At 40.2% G+C, this 22,136-nt stretch overlaps 5 protein-coding genes across 5 annotated transcripts; 3 read left to right on the forward strand and 2 right to left on the reverse strand.

Moving 5' to 3' along the window:
* Positions 1-1,140: 1,140 nt before the first annotated feature.
* On the reverse strand, positions 1,141-2,871 carry LOC131326355 (F-box/LRR-repeat protein 4-like). The gene is made up of 2 exons (XM_058359114.1): positions 1,957-2,871; positions 1,141-1,893 (listed from the first exon to the last, which is right to left on the reverse strand). Exons 1-2 carry the CDS (start codon positions 2,869-2,871, stop codon positions 1,141-1,143), a joined length of 1,668 nt encoding a protein of 555 aa, XP_058215097.1.
* Positions 2,872-3,339: 468 nt separating this feature from the next.
* On the forward strand, positions 3,340-5,139 carry LOC131326363 (F-box/LRR-repeat protein 4-like). The gene has a single exon (XM_058359124.1). It carries the CDS (start codon positions 3,340-3,342, stop codon positions 5,137-5,139), a length of 1,800 nt encoding a protein of 599 aa, XP_058215107.1.
* A 3,104-nt stretch (positions 5,140-8,243) lies between these two features.
* Positions 8,244-10,028, forward strand: LOC131326371 (F-box/LRR-repeat protein 4-like). The gene has a single exon (XM_058359135.1). It carries the CDS (start codon positions 8,244-8,246, stop codon positions 10,026-10,028), a length of 1,785 nt encoding a protein of 594 aa, XP_058215118.1.
* Positions 10,029-12,422: 2,394 nt separating this feature from the next.
* LOC131326378 (uncharacterized) lies at positions 12,423-14,717 on the forward strand. The gene has a single exon (XM_058359148.1). It carries the CDS (start codon positions 12,423-12,425, stop codon positions 14,535-14,537), a length of 2,115 nt encoding a protein of 704 aa, XP_058215131.1. The 3' UTR covers positions 14,538-14,717.
* A 3,149-nt stretch (positions 14,718-17,866) lies between these two features.
* Positions 17,867-20,157, reverse strand: LOC131326386 (uncharacterized). Its single transcript, XM_058359159.1, has 4 exons — positions 19,943-20,157; positions 18,624-19,643; positions 18,507-18,582; positions 17,867-18,394 (listed from the first exon to the last, which is right to left on the reverse strand). Exons 1-4 carry the CDS (start codon positions 20,155-20,157, stop codon positions 17,867-17,869), a joined length of 1,839 nt encoding a protein of 612 aa, XP_058215142.1.
* Between the last annotated feature and the right edge of the window lie 1,979 nt (positions 20,158-22,136).

Genomic DNA, 22,136 nt, shown 5'->3' on the forward strand with positions numbered 1-22,136 from the left:
TCCTTTTACAACTACGGAACAGATAGTTGTATCTTGGTGAAAGGCCTCGGGGAGGGGATAGTGATGAAATAGAAAAAAATGAGCACAGTTTAGGGGATAATGACTGTGTTGATTTATAATACACTAATACAGTAGTAGTGGTTTGAGTAGGGTGCAAACTGTTAAGACTGATGACTGCATAGTTAAAAGCTCCACAACCTGTATAGAGCTGTCTTAAGAGAGGTTTAGCTAATTTCGTTTGTTTAACCTTTCTGAAAAGAAAGCCTACGAATGGAATACCTATTACATAGAGCTGGTTCAGGTTCTAGTTCTCCAATCCGATTCTCCGGAAGAAAGAGTATAATTGCTTGGCTTCACTATCGCTCCCATGTAGCAGTCAACCGAGGCTAAGTAAGTTCGCCTTAACAGAGATTCATCGCCCTTCTACCCCTTTCCTAGACAGCGAAAAAGCCTCTAACTAGGCTTATGTTTTTCTGGTAGACCTGTGCTCAGTCATCTCTTACTAACCCAATATTGACACCCTGACTTTGGGCTCTAATTTGCCATAGCACGTATTCCATGTCTGATCCCTCAAATTTCCTGATATTTGGCATTTGAGGAATCTGCTGGCTCTTTGGAAACTCGAGGGTTTTTCTCAAACAGAGGCAGATTCCAAAGAAAAAGAAACAAACAAGTCATAGGAAACATACAGTAATGTGTTTGGTCATGAAGATCTATAGAAGTCAGATTAGAGAGATACAGAGCCAAATGAGTTATAGCCGTGTCTCAGAGGCACCAACCTCCAAGGGTTGGCTCTTCAGATGTCAATTGACTTGCCTACAAAAGCAATTTTAATGCATGCCCCATGGATTTCGGGATACTGGCCCATGAAGCCCATCAGTTTGAGTTTTTTTTAATGGAGGACGTGCTTTCGCGACTAAACAGATACGCTTGTCTGAAACAAAGCCTGACACCATGTCAAATCATCCAAATAAAAGTCATTTGACAATGAACGGAGAGGCCGTCCAAGCTCATATTTTAGCTTTAGAGGTTATATTTAACCAACATTGTTGACAAGAGATAACATTAAAAGAATTACTGGAAACAGTGAAAGAAACATAAGTTCATGACTGTAATGAAACAAAGTTTTTTTTGCGGGAATCATCTGTTCACTAAGACCGTCACAACTTCGTGGATAAATGAACTCCGCCTTGAAAACGCCATCTCAGGCGAAATATAGGTGCTCACTTTTTCACACCCGATTAGATCTATATCCCTCAGTCTTGCGCAGTTCGTCACCACCTCCATTACCCCTTTATTTGTCACTTCATTGCAGTAACATATGTCCAAATATTGGAGATTTCGACACCTATTTCCGATCATTGCCATTCCTTTGTCATCAATTTCTGTCATGCGAGCTTCCAAAGTCTTCAAATTCAGTACAGAGTGATCATCAGAATATCTCCCAAAAACATTTGAAACTTGAAGACCATTGATATTCAGTTGCGTTATTTTAGGGCATCTCCTCAAAATTTCCCCAATGCCTACATTGGTGAGGCGTAGACATTTATGTACACACAGAAATCGTAGATTTGGACAAACTTGCCCAAAGTTTTCAAGCGCTGTATCATTCAACAACATATTCCCGGAGATATCAAGGTATTGCATTCGGTAGTTTTTATGCGAGTAACCCCGAGAAAAAGTATCCATCACTTGTCCTCTCGAATGTACCATTATTAGTTTTTCAAGTAAAGGACAATATTTTGTGAGGGTATAAAAGGTGACACTGGTCAAAGCATGGTCATGAAGATGTATAGAAGTCAGATTAGAGAGATACGGAGCAAAATCAGTTATAGCCGCTTCTCTGAGGTACAAACCTCCAAGGGTTAGCTCTTCTAGTGTCGATTGACATGCCTGCAAAAGCATTTTTTATGCCCCATAGATTTTGGGATACTGGCCCATGAAGCCCATCAGTACATTGAGTTTCTTTAATGGAGGATGTGCTTTTGCGACTAAACAAATACGCTTGTCTGAAAAGAGTTTTTGAGTCATGGTGAGAGAATGCAGATTTTTGGCGTGGGTGAACGGGTTTTCCATCGTAGATGAGAATGCAGAAGGTTGTAGCGACTGCAATTCTAGCGAGAGAGAGGTCAAATTGCGACTATGCCGCACTACAAAATCAATGCCGCCTTCAGTCAAATTGTGTTGAGCACTACCGTTTATCAAAAGACTAATTTCCCTCAGTTTCACACAATTTGAGGATAGAGAAATAAGCGATTGATCAGTAATGAAACAAGCATTACCTTGAAAAACAATCTTCTTCAATTCCTTAAGCTTTGATGCCAAGGCATCTACACCATCATCGGTTATTCGTGCCGCAACCTCATCATCATCGTACATATCATCACGCACACTAATCCTGAGTTCCTCTAGCTCTGGGAATGAATCTGCTATCAGAACCAAATCCTTGTCTTGCATAGAGATCAGTCGAGAGCAATCCAATACCTTCAGATTGTTCTTTATATTCTTATTCAACGCCAATGCCTTAAAACCATCTCGCGGAGGTACACTTGTACACCAAAACTTGATAGCTAGGAGATTCAAAAAACCAGACTGTGAAATCTGATGAACGACTCCATCTATGTCCTGGTGATTATAGGTGTTGATGACTATGCTTTTGATGAGTTGAAATCTTTGAAGAAGATTCGGGAGCAGAGGGAGTGTCTCGTCGTGTACGTTCAAGCTAAGCTTCACTCGATTAGATATCAAAAGGAACTGCTTTGAGACCAAAGATATCGAATACATGTCACGCTCATCGTCTTCTCTCAGTTTTTGGAATATGAGTTCCCAGCAATCATCTGGCAAGTTATAACCATGTCGTTGTTTCTTCATTACTGAGATTAAATTTCTTCTTCTTTGTTAGGTGAACTTATAATGGGTGTGTTGATGGTTTAGTAACGAATGTATATGACGGTATGCAACAATGATTCAAACCCTAGTTTGAGTCGGTTAAGGAATTACAATCCCATGGGGCTGTCTCAGGTGTTATAACTCTTTTCGGGCCAGCGAAAAAGGATCTTTTACTCTGGTTTTAATTAGGTTTCCCGTAAGAGGGCAGTGGGATTGGGCCCTAAGAATTAGTCGAGGCGCGCGTATGTTGAGCCGAACACCTGAGTTATATATATAAAAAAAAGAAAGAATTATCAAGAACAAGGAAACGAAGCCCTAATAAGAGACGACCAGTTGGCCCATAAGAAAAGAAGGATTTGAATTCTTGTTGCATACAACAACTTCTCATATACATCATCAATATACTGAACAAAGAAGACTCTTTTCTTATTCTTCTCAAACTCATCAACAATGAAGAAACAAGGACATGGCCACTTCCCAGATGATTGCTGGGAACTTATATTCCAAAAACTTAGAGAAGATGATGAGCGTCACTTGGGTTCGATATCTTTGGTCTCAAAGCGGTTCCTTTCGATATCTAATCGGATGAAGCTTAGCTTGAAATATGTAAACAACGAGACACTCCCTCTACTTCCGAATCTTCTTCAAAGATTTCGACACATTGAACCCATAGTCATCCACAATAATCCCCGCAAGGACATAGACGGACTCGTTGATCTGATTTCACGGTCTGGTGTATTGAATCTCCAAGCCATAAGGTTTCGTTGGTGTATGACGGAACCTCCACGAGATGGTTTTAAGGCATTGGCGTTGAATAAGAATATAAAGAACAATATGAAGGTATTGGATTGCTCTGGATTTATCTCTATCCAAGACAGTGATTTGGTTTTGATAGCGGATTGTTTCCCACGGCTAGAGGAACTCAGGATTCATCCGGTTATGTGTATAGGCAATGATAAGTTTGCGGCACGAATAACAGATGATGGTGTGGAGGCACTGGCATCAAAGCTTAAGCAATTGAAGGAGATTGCGTTGGAAGGTCATGCTTGTTTCATTACTGACCAATCGCTTATTTCTCTGTCCACAAATTGTGTGGAACTGAGTAAAATTAGTATTTGGCAAAGCGAAAGAGGTCAACATAATGTGACTGTTGGCGGCATTGATTTTGTGATGCGGCATAGTCCCAATTTGACCTCTCTGTCGCTAGATTTGTCACCATTACAACCTTCTGCATTCTCTTTTTCGAAGGAAAATGCGTTCACCAATGCCAAAAATCTGCATTCTCTAACTATGTGTCGACAACTCATTTCAAGCAAGAATATATGTTTAGTTGCAAAAGCACATCCTCCATTAAAGATGCTCAAGCTCGTTGGCTTTGAGGGCCAGTATTTTGAAATCCATGGCGCATTAAAATTGCTTTTGCAGGCATGTCAGTTGACATTGGAAGACCTAACCTTAGCATGTTGGTCCCTCATAGACACAGGTATAAGCGATTTGGCTCAACATCTCTCTAATCTTACTTTTATAGATCTTCATGGATCTTCTGGGTTGACTAGTGCCACCTTTTACACCCTCACGAAAAGTTGTCCTTTACTTCAAATACTTAAGATGGCATATACAAGAGGACTAGAGATGAATTTTTTTTTTCCGGATTATTTACCGAAAAACTATCATATGCGACACCTTGATATCTCCGGGAATATATGGTTGACTGATATGACGCTCATGAACTTTGTGCAAGTTTTCCCGAATCTCCAATTCCTCGATGTAAGTTATTGTGAACAACTCACCTTCTTTAGCATTGAAGAAGTTTTGAGGAGATGCCCTTTTATCACACAACTGAATATCAACCATCTCAAGGTTTCATGTGTTTTCGGGAGATACTCTGACCACTTTGTAGTGAATTTGAAGACTTTGAAAGCTCGTGAAACCCAAATTAATGACGAAGGAATGTCAATGATTGGAAATAGGTGTCGAAATCTCCAACATTTGGACATTGGATGCTGCGAAAACGTGACAGATAAAGGGGTAATGGAGGTGGTGAGGAATTGTGAAAGACTGAGTCATACAACTTTAGTTGGGTGTAAAAATGTGAGCACCGATATTTTACTTCAGATGGTGTCATCAAGGCCCTCCCTTGGGAACATTGAGCCACCATGCTTTGGTGATCTCAGTGAAGAGATGATAAACGGAGCCTTGTCATCTGGATGCCGGCTTGCCGCAAAGTCACCCTACTCTTCTTCGAATTGATATGCATGTGATCACGAACAAAACTTTGTTTCGTTATAGTTATGAGTTATGACCTTATAATTCTTTCAGTATTTCCTTTTTTTTTCTTTTCTTTTTTAATGTTAGAGCTTGTCTCACGTTGGTTAATTATAACCTTCAAAACAAGCATGTAAGTCTGGGCGGCTTCTCTGCTCATTCCCAATCGGTCAACCAACGATGTGTTCTTAGCCCACCAGAGCTGAAATTGCTCTCCACAAAGGTCTTTGCTCACCCGTAATTGGGTTGTTCAAATTGGATTGAATTATGGGTTATTCCATTGTTTATTTTGGTTCTTTTTCACTTACTTCACTACTAACTCATCTTAGGGTGGGGTATCACAGCTTACTTCTCTGCCTATAAAGTGAGCCATCAATGTACCAGCAAACAGAGAGAGTTGATGCACTTGGAGATTGAGAGTAATAGATAAATGCAATTCCAAAGTTACAAATTAATAAGAATCCGCTATCCCTGTCGAGTTCCCGAATTTGGGAAACCACGTAAATCTTGTCTTGTCTTCGATTGTGCGTGTTCGTTGTTTGGTTTTGATCTTTGGTGTAACAGCTGCAACCAATACTTTTCTGGTACAGATAATACCATGCGACATGTATAGGCAAAAATTCAGAAGCTCTGACATGTATGTATCTTAGTTCCAAGGGATAGATTAGTTTTCCTGAGTTTCACACAATTTGAGGATATAGAAATAACCAATTGATCAGTAATGAAACAAGCATTACCTTTGATTACAAGGTATTGGATTGCTTCGGACTGGTCTCTATGCAAGACAAGGATTTTGTTTTGATAGCGGATTTGTTCCCATGGCTAGAGGAACTCAGGATTCAGGCGGGTAGGCGTAGTGAGGTTGGTAAGGTTGTGGGACGTATAACAGATTATGGTGTGGATGCGCTCGCATCAAAGCTTAAGCGATTGAAGGAGATTGCGTTGGAAGGTAATGCTTGTTTCATTACTGACCGATCGCTTATTTCTTTGTCACCGTTACAACCTTCTGCATTCTCTTTTACCACTGAAAACGCGTTCACCGATGCCAAAAATCTGCATTCTCTAACTATGTGTCGACCACTCATTTCGGGCAAGCAAATACGTTCAATCGCAAAAGCACGTCCTCCATTAAAGATGCTCCAGAATGTCACTCCTTGCGACCGCTATAAAAACAGAATTGCGGGTGCGATGTCGAATGTCATAAAAGATTTAATTGAAACCCTTCCTACCACCGATTGGTTTTAGGAAAGATGATGGAAAAGCGGTCCGACAACTTGTGTCACGTTTTACACCCTCACGAAAAGTTGCCCTGCACTTGAAATACTTAAGATGACATTTATGAGAGGACTAGAGATAAACACTATTTCTCTAGATTTTTTGCATTAAAACTACCGTATGTGACACCTTGATGTCTATAGTAATATGTGGTCGACTGATATGATGCTCAAGAACTTTGGGCAAGTATGCCCAAATCTGACATTCCTCTCCTTAAGTGAATTTAAGCACCTCACCAATCTTGGCATTGAAGAAGTTTTGAGGAGATGCCCCGCCATAACTCAACTGCACATCGATGGTCTTGTGGTTTCAGATGTTTTTGGATGCTGTTCTGACCATTCTGTTGTGAATTTGAAGACTTTGAAAGCTCGTTTGACACAGATTACCGACGAAGGAATGACAATGATTGGAAATAGGTGTCGAGATCTCCAAGATTTGGACATCGGACTGCAAAAAAGTGACAGATAAAGGGGTAATGGAGATGGTGAGGAATTGTGAAAGACTGAGGAATATTTACGTCAGATGGTTTCATCAAGGCCCTCCCTTAGGCCTTAGGAACATTGAGCCACCATGTTTTGGTGATCTCAGTGAAGAGACAATGAACACTGTTTTGTCATCCGGATGCCGGCTTGGCGGTTTGGGGTAATTCCATGACTCTGCGTAGTTGTCACGAACAAAACTTTGTTCATGTTTTAAGGCTTGGTCTTGTGTGGAGATTAAACAGGGCTCAATATGTGCCGCCTGTTATTCCATTGATTTTATTTTATTCATTAGGGTGGAAAGTGAGCCATCAATGAAACAGAGAGAGTTCATACTTCTGGTAGAGATTATACCATGTAAATCTTGTCTTGTGTTCGATTGTGTGGTTACAATCTTTGGCGCAACAAGCTGCAACTAATACTTCTGGTAGAGATTATACCATGCGACACGTATAGGCAAATTGCCAGATGCTCATGTATCTTAGTTGCAAGGGATAGATTAGTTATTCGACTTGATTTCAATGTCAATCTTGTGTTGGCTTCTGTTACTTTTTTGGACGGAAACCAATTGCCCACCACCCATTCGACAAAATACCCCAACCAAAATACCATGTCCAGATCACCACCACCGCGACCAGCATCCTCGACTTGATCGGCCAAGAAATCACCACCATCATCTCCCCCGTCTCCATCACCATGCCCGGCAATGTTGCTGTGCATGTAGGACTGGGGAATCTCCATGGCGTAGCGCACACCCGCCTACGCGGCCAAGTGCACGACGTGCGTGAAAGCCACGGTATCAAACAGCTTTGATAAAAGAAGCGCATCGTTGATGTCACCCTCGACGATGAAGACGACGTGGGAATTCAGGAGGGCTTTACGGGCTTTGATTGATGGGTCCAAATCAATATGGTTTTGGAGTCTATTGGTTCGGTCCGGATAAATTTTCAGGTAACTGAGACCAAACCGAAAATTGAGATTGCCGTCCGTGAATTTTAAGCTAACCTTGAAATGATTTGTGATTGAAAGAAACTGCTTGGAGACCACTGGCGGTTCAACACCCTAAAGTTTTTTTTTTTTTTTTTTAATTTATTTAGTAGTATAGTTTCTTTTCAAACTTTATTTGAACACCCAGTTCTGTATATGGAAAAGGATTTGCAAAAAAAAAAAGTCCTTGGGGAAGAAGGATCTGAAATTCTATTTATATTTAATATAGATTTCCAAAAAGTAAAGAGGAAACCTATTCCTCTTGGGAATTAATGCGTTATAAATACTCCTACACTTAACAAAGAAGAAATTCAATCTCTTTTCTTATTCTTTTCAAACTCATCAACAATGAAGAAACAAGCACATGGTCACTTCCGAGATGATTGCTGGGAACTTATATTCCAAAAATTTAGAGATGACGATGAGTGTGCCTTGGGTTCGATATCGCTGGTCTCGAAGCGGTTCCTGTCGATATCTAACCGGGCAAAGCTTAGCTTGAACGTAAACGACGGGACGCTCCCTCTACTCCCCAATCTTCTTCGAAGATTTCTACACATCGGAACAATAGTCGTCAACACTAATGCACACAAGGACATAGACGGACTCCTTGATCAGATTTCACGGTCTGGTGCACTGAATCTCCAAGCCATAAAGTTTCGTTCGCGTTTGGCAAAACTTCCGCGAGATGGTTTGAAGGCACTGGCGTTGAATAAGAATATAAAGAACAATCTGAAGGTATTGGATTGCTCTCGACTGATCCTTATGCAAGACAGCGATTTGGTTTTGATAGCAGATCTTTTTCCATGGCTAGAGGAACTCAAGATTAGGGCGTACAAGAAAATAACCAATGATGATGCTACGGCAGGTATTACAGATGATGGTGTTGATGCATTGGCATCGAAGCTTAAGGATTTGAAGGAGTTTGTGTTTACAGGTAATGCATGTTTCATTACTGATCAATCACTTATTTCTCTATCCACAAATTGTGTGAAACTGAAGACAATTAGTCTTGACATAAGCAGGAGCGGTCGACATTATGTGACCGGGGAAGGAATTGATTTTGTGATGCGGCATAGCCCCAATTTGACCTCTCTCTCGCTAAATTTGTGGTCGTTACAACCTTCTGCATCCTCTTTCAAGATTGAAAAAGCATACGCCATTGCCAAAAATCTGCATTCTCTCACCATGAGTCAACAACTTTTTTCGGAGAAGCATATATGTTTAGTCACGAAAGCATGTCCTCCATTAAAGAAGCTCAGGCTCTTTGGTTCCGGGGGTCAGTATTTTGAAATACATGGTGCATTAAAATTGCTTTTGCAGGCATGTCAGTTGACATTGGAAGAGCTAACCCTAGGAAGTTGGTCCCTCACAAACACAGGTATAAGCGATTTGGCTCAGCATCTCTCAAATCTTACTTTCATAGATCTTCATGAATGTTCTGGGTTGACTAGTGCCACCTTTTACACCCTCATGAAAAGTTGTCCTTTACTTGAAACACTTAAGATGGCAGATATGAAAGGACAAGAGATAGATCTTTTCTTCCCGGACTTTTTACATAAAAACTACCATATGCGACACCTTGATATCTCCGGAAATTGGCGGTTGACTAATATGATGCTCAAGAACTTTGGGCAAGTTTGTCCGAATCTACAATTCCTCGACGTAAGTAATTGTATGAGCCTCACCGATTTCGGCATTGGAAAAGTTTTGAGAGTATGCCCTGCCATAACACAACTGAATATGAATCATCTTAAGGTTTCCGGTGTTTTCGGGAGATATATTTTTGACCACTTTACCATAAATTTGAAGACTATGAAAGCTCGTTGGTCACAAATTGATGACAATGGAATGACAATGATTGGAAAAAGATGTCGAAATCTCCAATATTTGGACATCGGATTCTGCGAAAAAGTGACAGATAAAGGGGTAATGGAGGTGGTGAGGAACTGTGAACGACTGAGGTATATAACTCTAATTGGGTGTAAAAAAGTGAGCACCGATATTTTACCTCAGATGGTGTCGTCAAGGCCCTCCCTTAGGAACATTGATCCTCCAGGTTTCTATGATCTCAGTGAACAGATGAAAAAGAAACTCTTGTCCTTCGGCTGCCGGCTTAGGGTACCTCCTGATTAGTTGTCATTCTAATTTTACTTTGAATACATATGCTCTCTCGTCAATTGTTTTGTTTGTTTGAACCACTCTAAAACACTGATATGGGATGTCCTTTTTCTGCTTTCCATTTAGTTTGAAACTGTGCTTTCCTTATCTTTAATTTCCTTTGGTTTGTTTGTTTACAAGAAATAAGCAGTTTTTGTATTACCATTTTTATAACTTCGAGACGTTGCTGCAACTAATGCTTCTACAGTAGAAATAATACCATGCTGACATGTATAGGCAATTTTGTTAGAAGCTGGAGAATTAGTGGGCTAACAACCAAAAGGGGTTCGACGTCTTTCTATAGACTCAACCCCGGACCTCTCCCTTAGAAGCCGAGGAGTACATGCAACCGGAGAGAGTCCTAAGAGCCACATCTTTACAAGGGACACATTAGTAGTTACTGATTGATTCTGACAAAAATCTCAAATTACCATGACTCCGGTATTGAAGCTTGCTTGTTGCACAAAATTCGAACAAGACTTTTTGAAGGGAACTGTTTTAGACATCATACAATATGCACAAAAGGAAGGCGAAATCCATTGCATTGCTCACGAAACAAATCTACTTTGTCATGGAGTAAATGTGTTTGGTTAGGATTAGTAGTTACTGATCTACTACTGTGTTTGGTTAGGATTTGGGAATTAAAGCACCCAGAATAATGGGAAATAAGAACAAGCAATCACAAGTCACAACCCTACGCCAATGTGAAGATCAATAAACTGTTTTTCAAACACGGGACAACAAAATAATTAACGCAATACCAGGCATTCTTTGCCTTCCCGATCTCTGATGTTGTGTCAGCGGAGGTAGTGGAAGCCGTGGGGTTCAGGGGAGCAGTTGAAAGGGTAAAAGAGGATGGGGGAATGCGATATGTGGTGGAAGGAGAAGCAAAGAATGTTGTTCAGATGCTTCAAGGGGTGAAAACTTCAAGTGCCAGTTTGGCGGTGCGAGCGCAGACACGTTGCGTTTATTTGATTCTTTTATTTCTGTTTCGTTTACTTTTGTTCCTGGAGAATGTAATAGGGTGGCTAATGCTATAGCCAAATATGCCCTTTCTTTAGAGTTATCTACAACCTGGGAAGATAATTTTCCGGACTGGGTTTGTAGAGAAGCTCTCTTTGATGTTTCTTCATTGCAGTAATCAATAAGAACATAGGCTATCGATTGGGAAAAAGAAAAAAAAAACATTACCATGACTCCAAACAACACTCGCAAATGGTTAGCGGATGGAGAAAACAACAATCTGCCGTGAGTGGATCGGATTGGAAACCGAACCGGTCCGCCCAAAACCGATCCACGGGAGCATCACTATAATTGGGCGCACCATCTATCCCAATTTTTGGTGTTCGCAAATTAATTGGGAGAGGGTGTCATTTCCTTGGCTCTTAATAATTCCGCTCAAGTTGGTGTTCGCTTGTTAAAAGCTCTGTTAATCGGATGGTTGCCTGAACATGTTTTCAAAACTTACTCATTCGGGACACAAAATTGAACAAACTACTACTCAACTTATTCGACTTATGTTCAAAACTAATTTTTGAGATCAGTTTGTTTTATAACATGAATAAATTAGAACATATTTTTAAACCTCGTTACATTTCAAACAAATCTTGAACAATTGAGGTTAACAAAAAAGCTAGGGTACACTGCCTTTTTACACCTGCCCCATTCCAAATTCTCAAATAAGTATTTAAAAAATAAGGATTTATTTTCAAACTTAAAAATAATAGGTTTACGAAAATAATTTTTCTATTTTTTTTACAAGATTTGATAGATCTCATCGAAATCTATCAAACAATATCGATATTGCATATTTTTTTATTTTAGCAAGCCTATTGTTTTTTAAGCTTGAAAATTGCAAATAAGTACTTAATTTTTAAGGAGAGATAGCAGAACGGGCCCACACTACATCTTATGTGGGGCCCACTTTTGGTCCCACAAAAATCTTAAAATATGTCCTAAATTTTAAAATATTATTTTATGGGATTTTGTAAAATATCAACTCTAACAGATATCGGTAAATATTACTTCTGGATTCGTAAAGGTGAAACTGCTCAAAAAATTTATGATTATTTTTTTGAATTTTTTTTGGGACCCGGAGTGGGCCGCACATAAAATATAATATGACATGTAGGATAACTATGTAGTGTATGTTTGGGTGTAGGTTCTCGAGTGGTGTTTTTGCCATTCCTCTTCATTCCTTTTCCTAATTTGTTTAGGTTTTCTGCCGTATCCTTTTTTAACGAGGATTTGAACCCTTGTTGCATACAACAACTTAAATTTACGTCAATTCATCATCAATACTTCCTATATATTATGAACAAAGAGAAAGAAATTTAATCTGTTTTTTTTTTCTTCTCAAACTCGTCAACAATGAAGAAACGAGGAGGACATGGTTACTTCCCAGATGATTGCTGGGAACTTATATTCCAAAAACTTAGAGAAGACGATGAGCGTGACTTGGATTCGATATCATTGGTCTCAAAGCGGTTCCTTTCGATATCTAATCGGATGAAGCTTAGCTTGAATGTAAACGACGAGACAATCCCTCTACTCCCGAATCTTCTTCGAAGATTTCGACACATCGAAACCATAGTCATCAAGACCCATGCCCACAAGGAGATAGATGGCCTTGTTTATTATCCGATTGCACGGTCGTTCATGGATGGACTTGTTGATTATCCGATTGCACGGTCGATCATAGATGGACTTGTTGATGATGAACTAGTTGATGATCAGATTGCATGGTCGGACATAGATGGACTTGTTGATGATCAGATTGCACAGTCGGACATAGATGGTCTTGTAGATGATCAGATTGCACGGTCGAACATAGATGGACTTGTTGATGATCAGATTGCACAGTCGGACATAGATGGACTTGTTGATGATCAGATTGCACGATCGGACATAGATGGACTTGTTGATGATCAGATTGCACAGTTGAACATAGATGGACTTGTTGATGATGAACTTGTTGACGATCAGATTGCATGGTCGGACATAGATGGACTTGTTGATGACGAACTTGTTGATGGTCAGATTGCACAGTCGGACATAGATGGACTTGTTGATAATCAGATTGCACAGTCAGACATAGATGGACTTGTTGATGATCAGATTGCACGGTCCGGATTATTGAATCTACGAGCAATAAAGTTTTGGTGTTCGACAGTACCTCCACGAGATGGTTTTAGAGCACTGGCGTTGCATAGGAATATAAAGAACAATCTGAAGGTATTGGATTGCTCAGGACTAATCTCAATGCAAGACAGCGATTTGGTTTTGATCGCCGATTGTTTCCCACGGCTAGAGGAACTCAAGATTAGTGAGGATTCCGACATGGTCAATGGGGAGGTTGCAGCACGTATAACAGATGATGGTGTTGAGGCACTGGCATCAAAGCTTAAGGAATTGAAGAAGATTGTGGTTAAAGGTGAAGCTTGTTTCATTACTGACAAATCGCTCATTTCTCTATCCACAAATTGTGCGAAATTGAGGAGACTTAGTCTTGGCATAAATCTGCATTCTCTCACGAGTCAAAAACTTATTTCCGACAAGCGTATTATTTATCTAGTCGCAAAAGCACGTCCTCCATTAAAGAAGGTCAAGTTGGTTGGTTTGGGGGGCCAGTATCCTAAAACTCATGGGGCAGTAAAATTGTTTTTCCAGACATGTCAGTCGACACTTAAAGAGCTAACCCTAAGAGGGTGGCCCCTCACACATATAAGTGATTTCGCTCGGTATCTCTCTAATCTAACTTCTATAGATCTTGATGGATGTTTTGGGTTGACTGGTGACACCTTTTACATTCTCATGAAAAGTTGTCCTTTAGTTGAAATACTTACGATGGCACATACCATAAGACAAGAGATGGATACTTTTTCTCAGGATTACTTACATAAAAATTACAGTATGCGACACCTCAATATCTCAAAGAATATGTGGTTGACTGATACGACACTCGAGAACTTTGGGCAAGTTTGCCCAAATCTACAATTTCTCTCCATAAATGGTTGTCCGCGCCTCACCAATCTTGGCATTGGAGAAGTTTTGAAGAGATGCCCTGCAATAACACAACTGAATATTGATGGTCTTACTCAGGTTTCAGATTTTTTGAGGAGAAATTCTGACAACTCTGTAGTGAATTTGAAGACTTTGAATGCTCGTGGGACACACATTAACGATGAAGGATTGGCAATGATTGGAAATAGGTGTCGAAATCTCCAATATTTGGATATTGGATTATGCAAAGAAGTGACAGATAAAGGGGTGATGGAGGTGGTGACGAACTGTCAAAGACTGAGGGATATAAATCTAATTGGGTGTGAAAAATTGAGCACCTACTCCTATATTTTACCTCATGGCGTTTTCAATGCCCCTCCCTTAGGAACATCTAGCCACCAAGTTGGGCGACCTCTCCGCTCCGGGCAGCCTTTTGTTTCTTCGCCAATTGATTTTGAGTTTGATGAAATTTTAACATGGTAACGGAGGTAAGCTTCCAGAGGGTGGAAGGCTTTTGGATAAGGCTCATTTGATTGATTGTCCCGTTGTTTGTGCCTTAAGCACACATTGTTCTGTTATGATCGCTATGTTATAGATCATTTATTTACCTCTCCACGTCCGGATCAGAGGCAGCAAGTGTGAGGATTGGAAGAACTTATCCCACATTAATTTTGAGTTGGCTGTTTTAACATTTGATAGTCTGGTAAGGAATTGTTTTGTCTGAACCACTCTTACAAGTGATGTGGGATCTTTTTTCTGTTTTCCATTCTGTTCCTTCTCTTTTTTATTTTATTTTTTGTTTGCAAGAAATATTCATAGTTTTTGTACCATTTTATCGACTGTGCTGCCTATTTCTCAACTATTTTGGGTAGTCATCAAAAGACTTTGCCTATAGAGTGAGCCCTCCGGATGGCATGAATTTATCAGGAATGAAAGAGAGTTCGTAGACGCACAAATTCCTTCATTACAAAAAGAAACCGTTGTCCCCGTGAAGTATCCGAATTTGGGGAACCACGTATATCTTGTCTTGTGTTTGATTGTGTGTTTGTGTGTTCGTTGTTTGGTTTCGATCTTTGGCGTCACTGGTGCAACTTATACTTCAGGTAGAGATAACACAATGCAACCTGTATAGTCACATTATCTGCGTCTTTGGCATATAGCTTAGTTTTATGTGTCTGTACAAGCCTACAAGGTGTCATAGCTAGTTATATATGTACAGGGTGGGCATCATAGCTTACTGATTCTGTAAAAAACAATCTCAAGTACTCTGTCTCTTGTTCGACTAGAATTCTTTTGTCTGGGCAAGAATCATATCGCAAGATCGTTGACAACAATGACTGAAGCTAAAGCATGCCTGGAGTCTTAATGGTGGTCTCTCCTATCCTCATTGCATAACATTTTTACAACTACGGATAGTTGTATCTCGATGAAAGGCCTCGGGGATAGTGACTGTGTTGATTTTTTCCTTGGACTTTCTTATCCAAGATAAGTTAGTATAATACACTAGTACAGTAGTAGTGGTTTGTGTAGGTTGTTAAGACTGATCACTGCATAATTAAAGGCTCCACAACCTGTATAGAGCTGTCCTAAGAGAGGTTTAGCTAATTTAATTTGTTTAATACAGAGCCTTAACTCATTTACTGGTTATTAACCTTTCTGAAAAGAAAGCCCGCGAATTGAATACATATTACATAGAGCTGGTTCATGTTCTAGTTCTCTAATCCGGTTCTCTGGAAGAGAGAGTATAATTGCTTGGATTCAATATCGCTCCCATGTACCAGTCAACCTGGCTACTAGGCTAAGTAAGTTCACCTTAAAAGCGATTCGTCGTCCTTCTACCCCTTTCCTAGAGGGCGAAAAAGCCTCTAACTAGGCTTATGTTTTGTGGTAGACCTGTGCGCCCTCTTTTGTTTAGTTCATCTCGAATAGTCATCTATTACTAACCCATTGACACCCTGACTTCGGGCTCTAATTAATGTTGATGTAACACACGAATGCAAGTTCTGTGCGCCCAAGCCGCTATGCTTCTATGTGCGTGAGTGTCTGTGTGTTTGAGCAAAAACAAGAGTAACACAGCCTGTACGCAAAAGCCACAAGAGAGTTAAGACCTTGGGAGCACATGGACTTGGGTTTGCTTCCATTCAGAAAACTATCTGAACGGCCGTTTTGCAAAATGTCGTCAGTCTATTCCCGGTCCATGAAACGTTAGATTTGTAGGGCTCATCAAAGAAAGACAAACGCAACCATTTGATTGAGCAGGGTTGTCATAGATGCCAGAACTTGCCATTACTCTAGTAAACCTATAGCTAATTTTCACTTGTAAGTTTTGCTACAAGTTTTTTGACAGAAAGTTTTTCCTTCATACATGCGCCTGGGCGCATAGGATTGCGCCTGGCTCACATTTAGATGTGCCTGGGCGCATAGGATTGCGCCTGAGGTGCATTAATTCGGCTTAACGTGTCAAACTTCCTGGACTTGCCCCGAATACTCCCGAACTCCAATTTGCACGTGGTTTGAACCGCTAAAAAGCTTGTCCAATTTACTTTCTAGCCCAAGTATTTTGGATTAAAAATCATTTCTACGTCAAAGGAAGTGACCATTTTACCCTCGATGTCAAAAAATGATGCATTTCTGTAAAATGCGTGTATGTCCCTCATTTCAAATTGGATCAAGACCCATTATATTTCAATAAATAATATTTTTAAAGTATTAAAAGTTGGTGGAATCAAACCATAAATTTATTTGGGTTTCGTTCATGAAAGTTGATTAGAAACAAGACCACTATGAAAATCGTCAAAGCCAAGCGACCCTCTTCTATGTGATGCCCACTTGGGCCAGTGACCGGGCGCTTTAGAGCAGCCTTTGGGGGTGGTGCCCCAGCTTGACTCAGGTCGTCGGCTGGTAGCTTTCGGTACACATGGAAGGACGGACCTTATTTGCGAACAAGGACAGTTCTATCCATGTCCAGTTCTTAACTCTTCTGGTTGTCCTGCAGACTACATCGAGGTTGGATTGGGGAGGTACTACTGGCTAAGAATACATTGTCATTTATAGGCCTAATTGGACCCTTTCTAATCGGGTGAAGCGTACGACACACTCTCTTTACTCCCAAATCTTTTTGGAAGGTTTCCACTCATCGAAACCATAGTCATCGACACAGATGCCCGCAACGCAAGGACATAGATTGACTCATCGATTAGATTTCACTGTCTGGTTTATTGAATCTCCATGGCATAAAGTTTTGTTGGTGTTTGACAAAACATCCGCAAGATCGTTTTAAGGCACTGGCGTTGAACAAGGATATAAAGAACAATCCGAAGGTATTGGATTGCTCTGGACTAATCTCTATGCAAGGCAATGATTTGATTTTGATAGCGGATTTATTCCCATGTCAGAGATTTTAACAGTTTTTGCTGACACATCGAATGATTATTCTATCTCTACTAGTGTATTAGTTGCAGCAACGTACCAAAATTAGGTGGTAATAACAGAAGCTGCTATTTCTTCCGAACAGAAAACAAAAAATTTGCAGAGGAACACAGTACCGTCGGTGTGAAATAAAGAACAGCGCTGTTGGAACTGACTGTAGCGGTGAGTTCAAAGTAAATAGATACACAAAAAACACTCCTTCATAGAGATTCAAACAAGACAATTGACCAGCAAGAACCTAAAAAAAAAATCAGGTATACAATGGAAGAACTAAAAGTTCATAAGGGTAATAAAACAGAGTCATGAAAGTACGCTAAGCTGGCACCCGAAGGACAAGACTGTGTCTACCATCTATTCACTGAGATCAAACCAGCTCCATCTGTTCAACTTTTCCTCAGTGAGGGCCTCAAAAACACCATCTGAGGTAAAATATGGGTGCTCACTTTTTCACACCCGATTTGATTTATATTCCTCAGTCTTTTTGCCCACCTCACCACCTCCATTACCCCCTTATCTGTCACTTCATTGCAGAATCCAATGTCCAAATATTGGAGATTTCGACACCTATGTCCAATCATTGCCATTCCTTTATCATTGATTTGTGTCCCACCAGCTTTCAATGTCTTCAAATTCACTACAGACTTGTCGGAATATCTCCCAAAAATATCTGAAACCTGAAGACAATCAATATTGAGTTGTCTTATAGCAGGGCATCTCCTCAAAACTTCTCCAATGCCAAGACTGGTGACGGGCTGACAATCACTTACACCGAGGAACTGTAGATTTGGGCAAACCTGCCCAAAGTTGTCGAGCGTTGTATCATTCACCCACATATTGTCGGAGATATCAAGATGTCGCAGTCGGTAGTTTTTATGTATGGGATCTGGAGAAAAATTATCTATCTCTTGTCCCTAGTACGTGCCATCATAAGAATTTCAAGTAAAGGAGAACTTTTTGTGAGGGTGTAAAAGGTGACACTAGTCAACCCCGTCAAGATCTATAGAAGTTATATTAGATAAATACTGAGCCAAATCGCTTATACCCGTGTTTGAGAGGGCCCAATTTCTCAGGGTTAGCTCTTCCAGTGTCAATTAGCATGCTTGCAAAAGAAATTTTAATCCCCCATGGATTTCAGGATACTGGCCACTGAAGCCAACAAGTTTGAGCTTTCTTAACGGAGTACATGCTTTGGCAACTAAGCAAATATGATTGTCCGAAATGAGTTCTTGAGTCATGGGGAGAGAGTGCAGATTTTTGGCATTGGCTAACGCGTTTCCAATTGCAAAAGAGGATGCAAAATGTTGTAACGACCACAATTCTAGCGAGAGAGAGGTCAAATTGGGACTATGCCGCACCACAAAATCAATGCCATCTTCAGCAACATAATGTTGACAGCTACTGTAAATGCAAAGACTAATTTTCCTCAGTTTCGCACAATTTGTGGATAAAGAAATAAGGGATTGATCAGTAATGAAACAAGCATAACCTGTAAACTCAATTTCCTTCAACTCCTTAAGCTTGGATGACAACGCATCAATTCCATCATCTGTTATACGTGCCACACCATCATTGCAGATATAAGCATCCGTTCTAAGCCTGAGTTCTTCTATCCGTGGGAACAAATCCGCTATCAAAACCAAATCCTTGTCTTGCATAGAGCACAGTCCAGAGCAATCCAATACCTTCAAATAGTTATTTATGTTCTTATTCAACGCAAGTGCCCTAAAACCATCTCGCGGAGGTTCTGTGGTGTTCCACAGAAACCATATGGCTAGGAGATTCAGTACTCCAGACCGTGCAATCTGATTAAAGAGTCCATCTACATCTTTTTTAAAATCAAAACAGATGACTATGCTTTTGATGTGTTGAAATCTTCTAAGAAGATGAGGGAGTAGATGGCGCATCTTGGCATTTACATTCAAACTATGCTTCACCCGGTTAGATATTGAAAGGAACCGCTTTGAGACCGAAGATATCGAATCCAAGTCACGCTCATCATCTTCTCTCAGTTTTTGGAATATAAGTTCCCAGCAATCATCTGGGAAGTAACCATATCCTTGTTTCTCCATTATTGATGAGTAATCATCTGAAAAGTAGTTTCTTTGTTTTGGAAACAAAGAACGTAGATGGTTCAGAAAACAGAGAATAACGTTCATAGTCCTAAATCAGCGCATACATATGTTGATAGATGGTGAAATTCTTGGTTGCAAATTGGGCACCCGACGCGGACGTCAGTGCCGTTCAAAAATACAACCAACGGTCCGGATTGAAAGTACCGAAAAGGGTTTTTACATAAAAAAGAAAAAGAAAAAGAAAAACTGTGTTTCAATCCGGACCGTTGGCTGCTTTGTTGGACAGCCCGGATGTTGGACGGCCCGGATGTGCATGTTGGGTACCACGTCAGTCGTGCCCTATTTGCACCCAAGAATTTCTCTGATAGATACCCATTATAAATACACCTGTCCTGAACAAAAAACAAGAAATTTAACTTCCCAGATGATTGCTGAGAACTTATATTCCAAAAACTGAGAGAAGACGATAAGCGTGAATTGGATTCGGTATCGTTGTTCTCAAAGTAGTTCCTTTCGATATCCAACCGGGTGAAGCATAGCTTGAACGTACACGACAAGACTCTCCCTCTACTCCCCAATCTTCTTCGAAGATTTGGACACATCGAAACAATAGTTATGGACACTAATTACGACAAGATACAGGACATAGATGGACTCGTTGATCGGATTCCTCGGTCTGGTGAATTGAATCTCCAAGCCATGAAGTTTCCTTGGTGGTCTACAAAACCTCCACGAGATGGTTTTAAGGCACTAGCGTTGAATAAGAACATAAAGAACAATCTGAAGGTATTGGATTCCTCTGGACTGATCTTCATGCAAGACAACGATTTGATTTTGATAGCAGATTGTTTCCCACGGCTAGAGAATCTCAGGATTCGTGCGGATAAACGTATGAAAATAATCCACATCAGGACTGGCCCCAATGAGTCTACATGAACAAAAGATCACTAAGCTTTAGTATGGCAATCTTCTCATTATCCCAAAAAGACTCACCAAAGCACCTCGATCATAATAACAGACACAGAAGACTCCAACATAGACCAAGACAAAACCCATCAAAAACTCCTCAACCCGATAAATTTTTGGGTGCAAATAGAGTATTGCTGACATGGTACCCGTGCAGCGCATTCGGACCATCCAAAAATGCAACCGAACCGTTGGTTGCTCAGCTCGGATGCACTGCACGGATACCACGTGATATCCGATTTGCAACCAAAAGTACGTTTCTCACTCAACCCAGACCTACTCACTAGCCCACGCCAGACCCCACCCACACCCAACACACCCCACATGACTTATAAAGACCACAATACTCTTGGCCGTAACAAATTGTACATGGCCACTTCAAATTACACTTGGCCGCATTGAATTGTTGTTGGCCGCTTCAAAGTGCACTTGGCCGCTACGAATTACTCTTGGCCGTATCAAATTAGTTTTGACCGCATCGAACTACACTTGGCCGCTTCGACTTGCTGTTGGCTGCTTCAAATTACACTTGGCCACTATGAATTACTCTTGGCCGCAACAAATTACCTTTGGCCGCTTTGAATTCCTCCTTGCCGCTTCAAATTGCACTTGGCGGCTTCGAATTGCACTTGGCCGCATCGAATTCCTCTTGGCCGCATCGAATTCCTCTTGGCCGCTACGAATTGCTCTTGGCCCCATCAAATTCCTCTTGGCCACTATGAATTACAAGTTTAGAGCTACATATAAAAATCTTGTTACATACTAAATAAGTTCATCCATATTAAAAATTATAACAAAAAAAAATAGATATATAAGTTTACCTTACTTGTATAAGCTTACACTTGTGCAAGTTATAAAATTTTCACTATATTGATACAGAAGTTTATACAAATTCAAGTTTATATATAAAACTCTCATGACATATTTATGGTTTAGGTTTCCGAGCATAATCGCAAGGCAAATTAATTCAGTTAGATTTATGCTTGCCTCTTTCATTAAACAAGCATAAAATTGAAGTGCTCATATTTGGTTCATTTAATAGATCAGGAATCAATTAAAACTTGAACGAGCTTTGACTGAATCGAGTCTTGAACAATTTACAAATGATTCGGTTCATTTCTTGCTGTACCTGAGTTCTTGGGGGCCCACATGAGTTTGAGGTGAACAACTGGGTGAGAACCAATGGCCATAAAGACGAACTACCCTCATTAATATAGGCAAAAAACTCATAAACATAAAATTCAATTACTGGCTACCTTCATTAAATTTAAAACCCTCAAACTCTTAAATTTCCATATCTCACATAGGATATTTTCTATTTGCTTCTTTAAAATTGGTGAAAATATCTATATAAAAGGCCGACAATGATCTCATATTTTGGGACATTTATTAAATCTACCCCTATATTTGTAATAATTTATGGAAAGACATATTTGTTCACGAGTCTATCGAGCCAAATACTCATATGCTCAAGCTTTGCTTGAATTCATAAATGTCACGCCCTCGATTTTCAACATATTTAAGTAATAAAGAACCTCGCATATCCTACATATTACCCAAAAGAATTTCCATCTGTCTTAAATTACAATTTAAATCCCCACGATTAAAGATTTAC

The sequence above is a fragment of the Rhododendron vialii genome, chromosome 1a, assembly GCF_030253575.1.
Source record: "Rhododendron vialii isolate Sample 1 chromosome 1a, ASM3025357v1".
NCBI classification, from domain to species: Eukaryota; Viridiplantae; Streptophyta; class Magnoliopsida; order Ericales; family Ericaceae; genus Rhododendron; species Rhododendron vialii.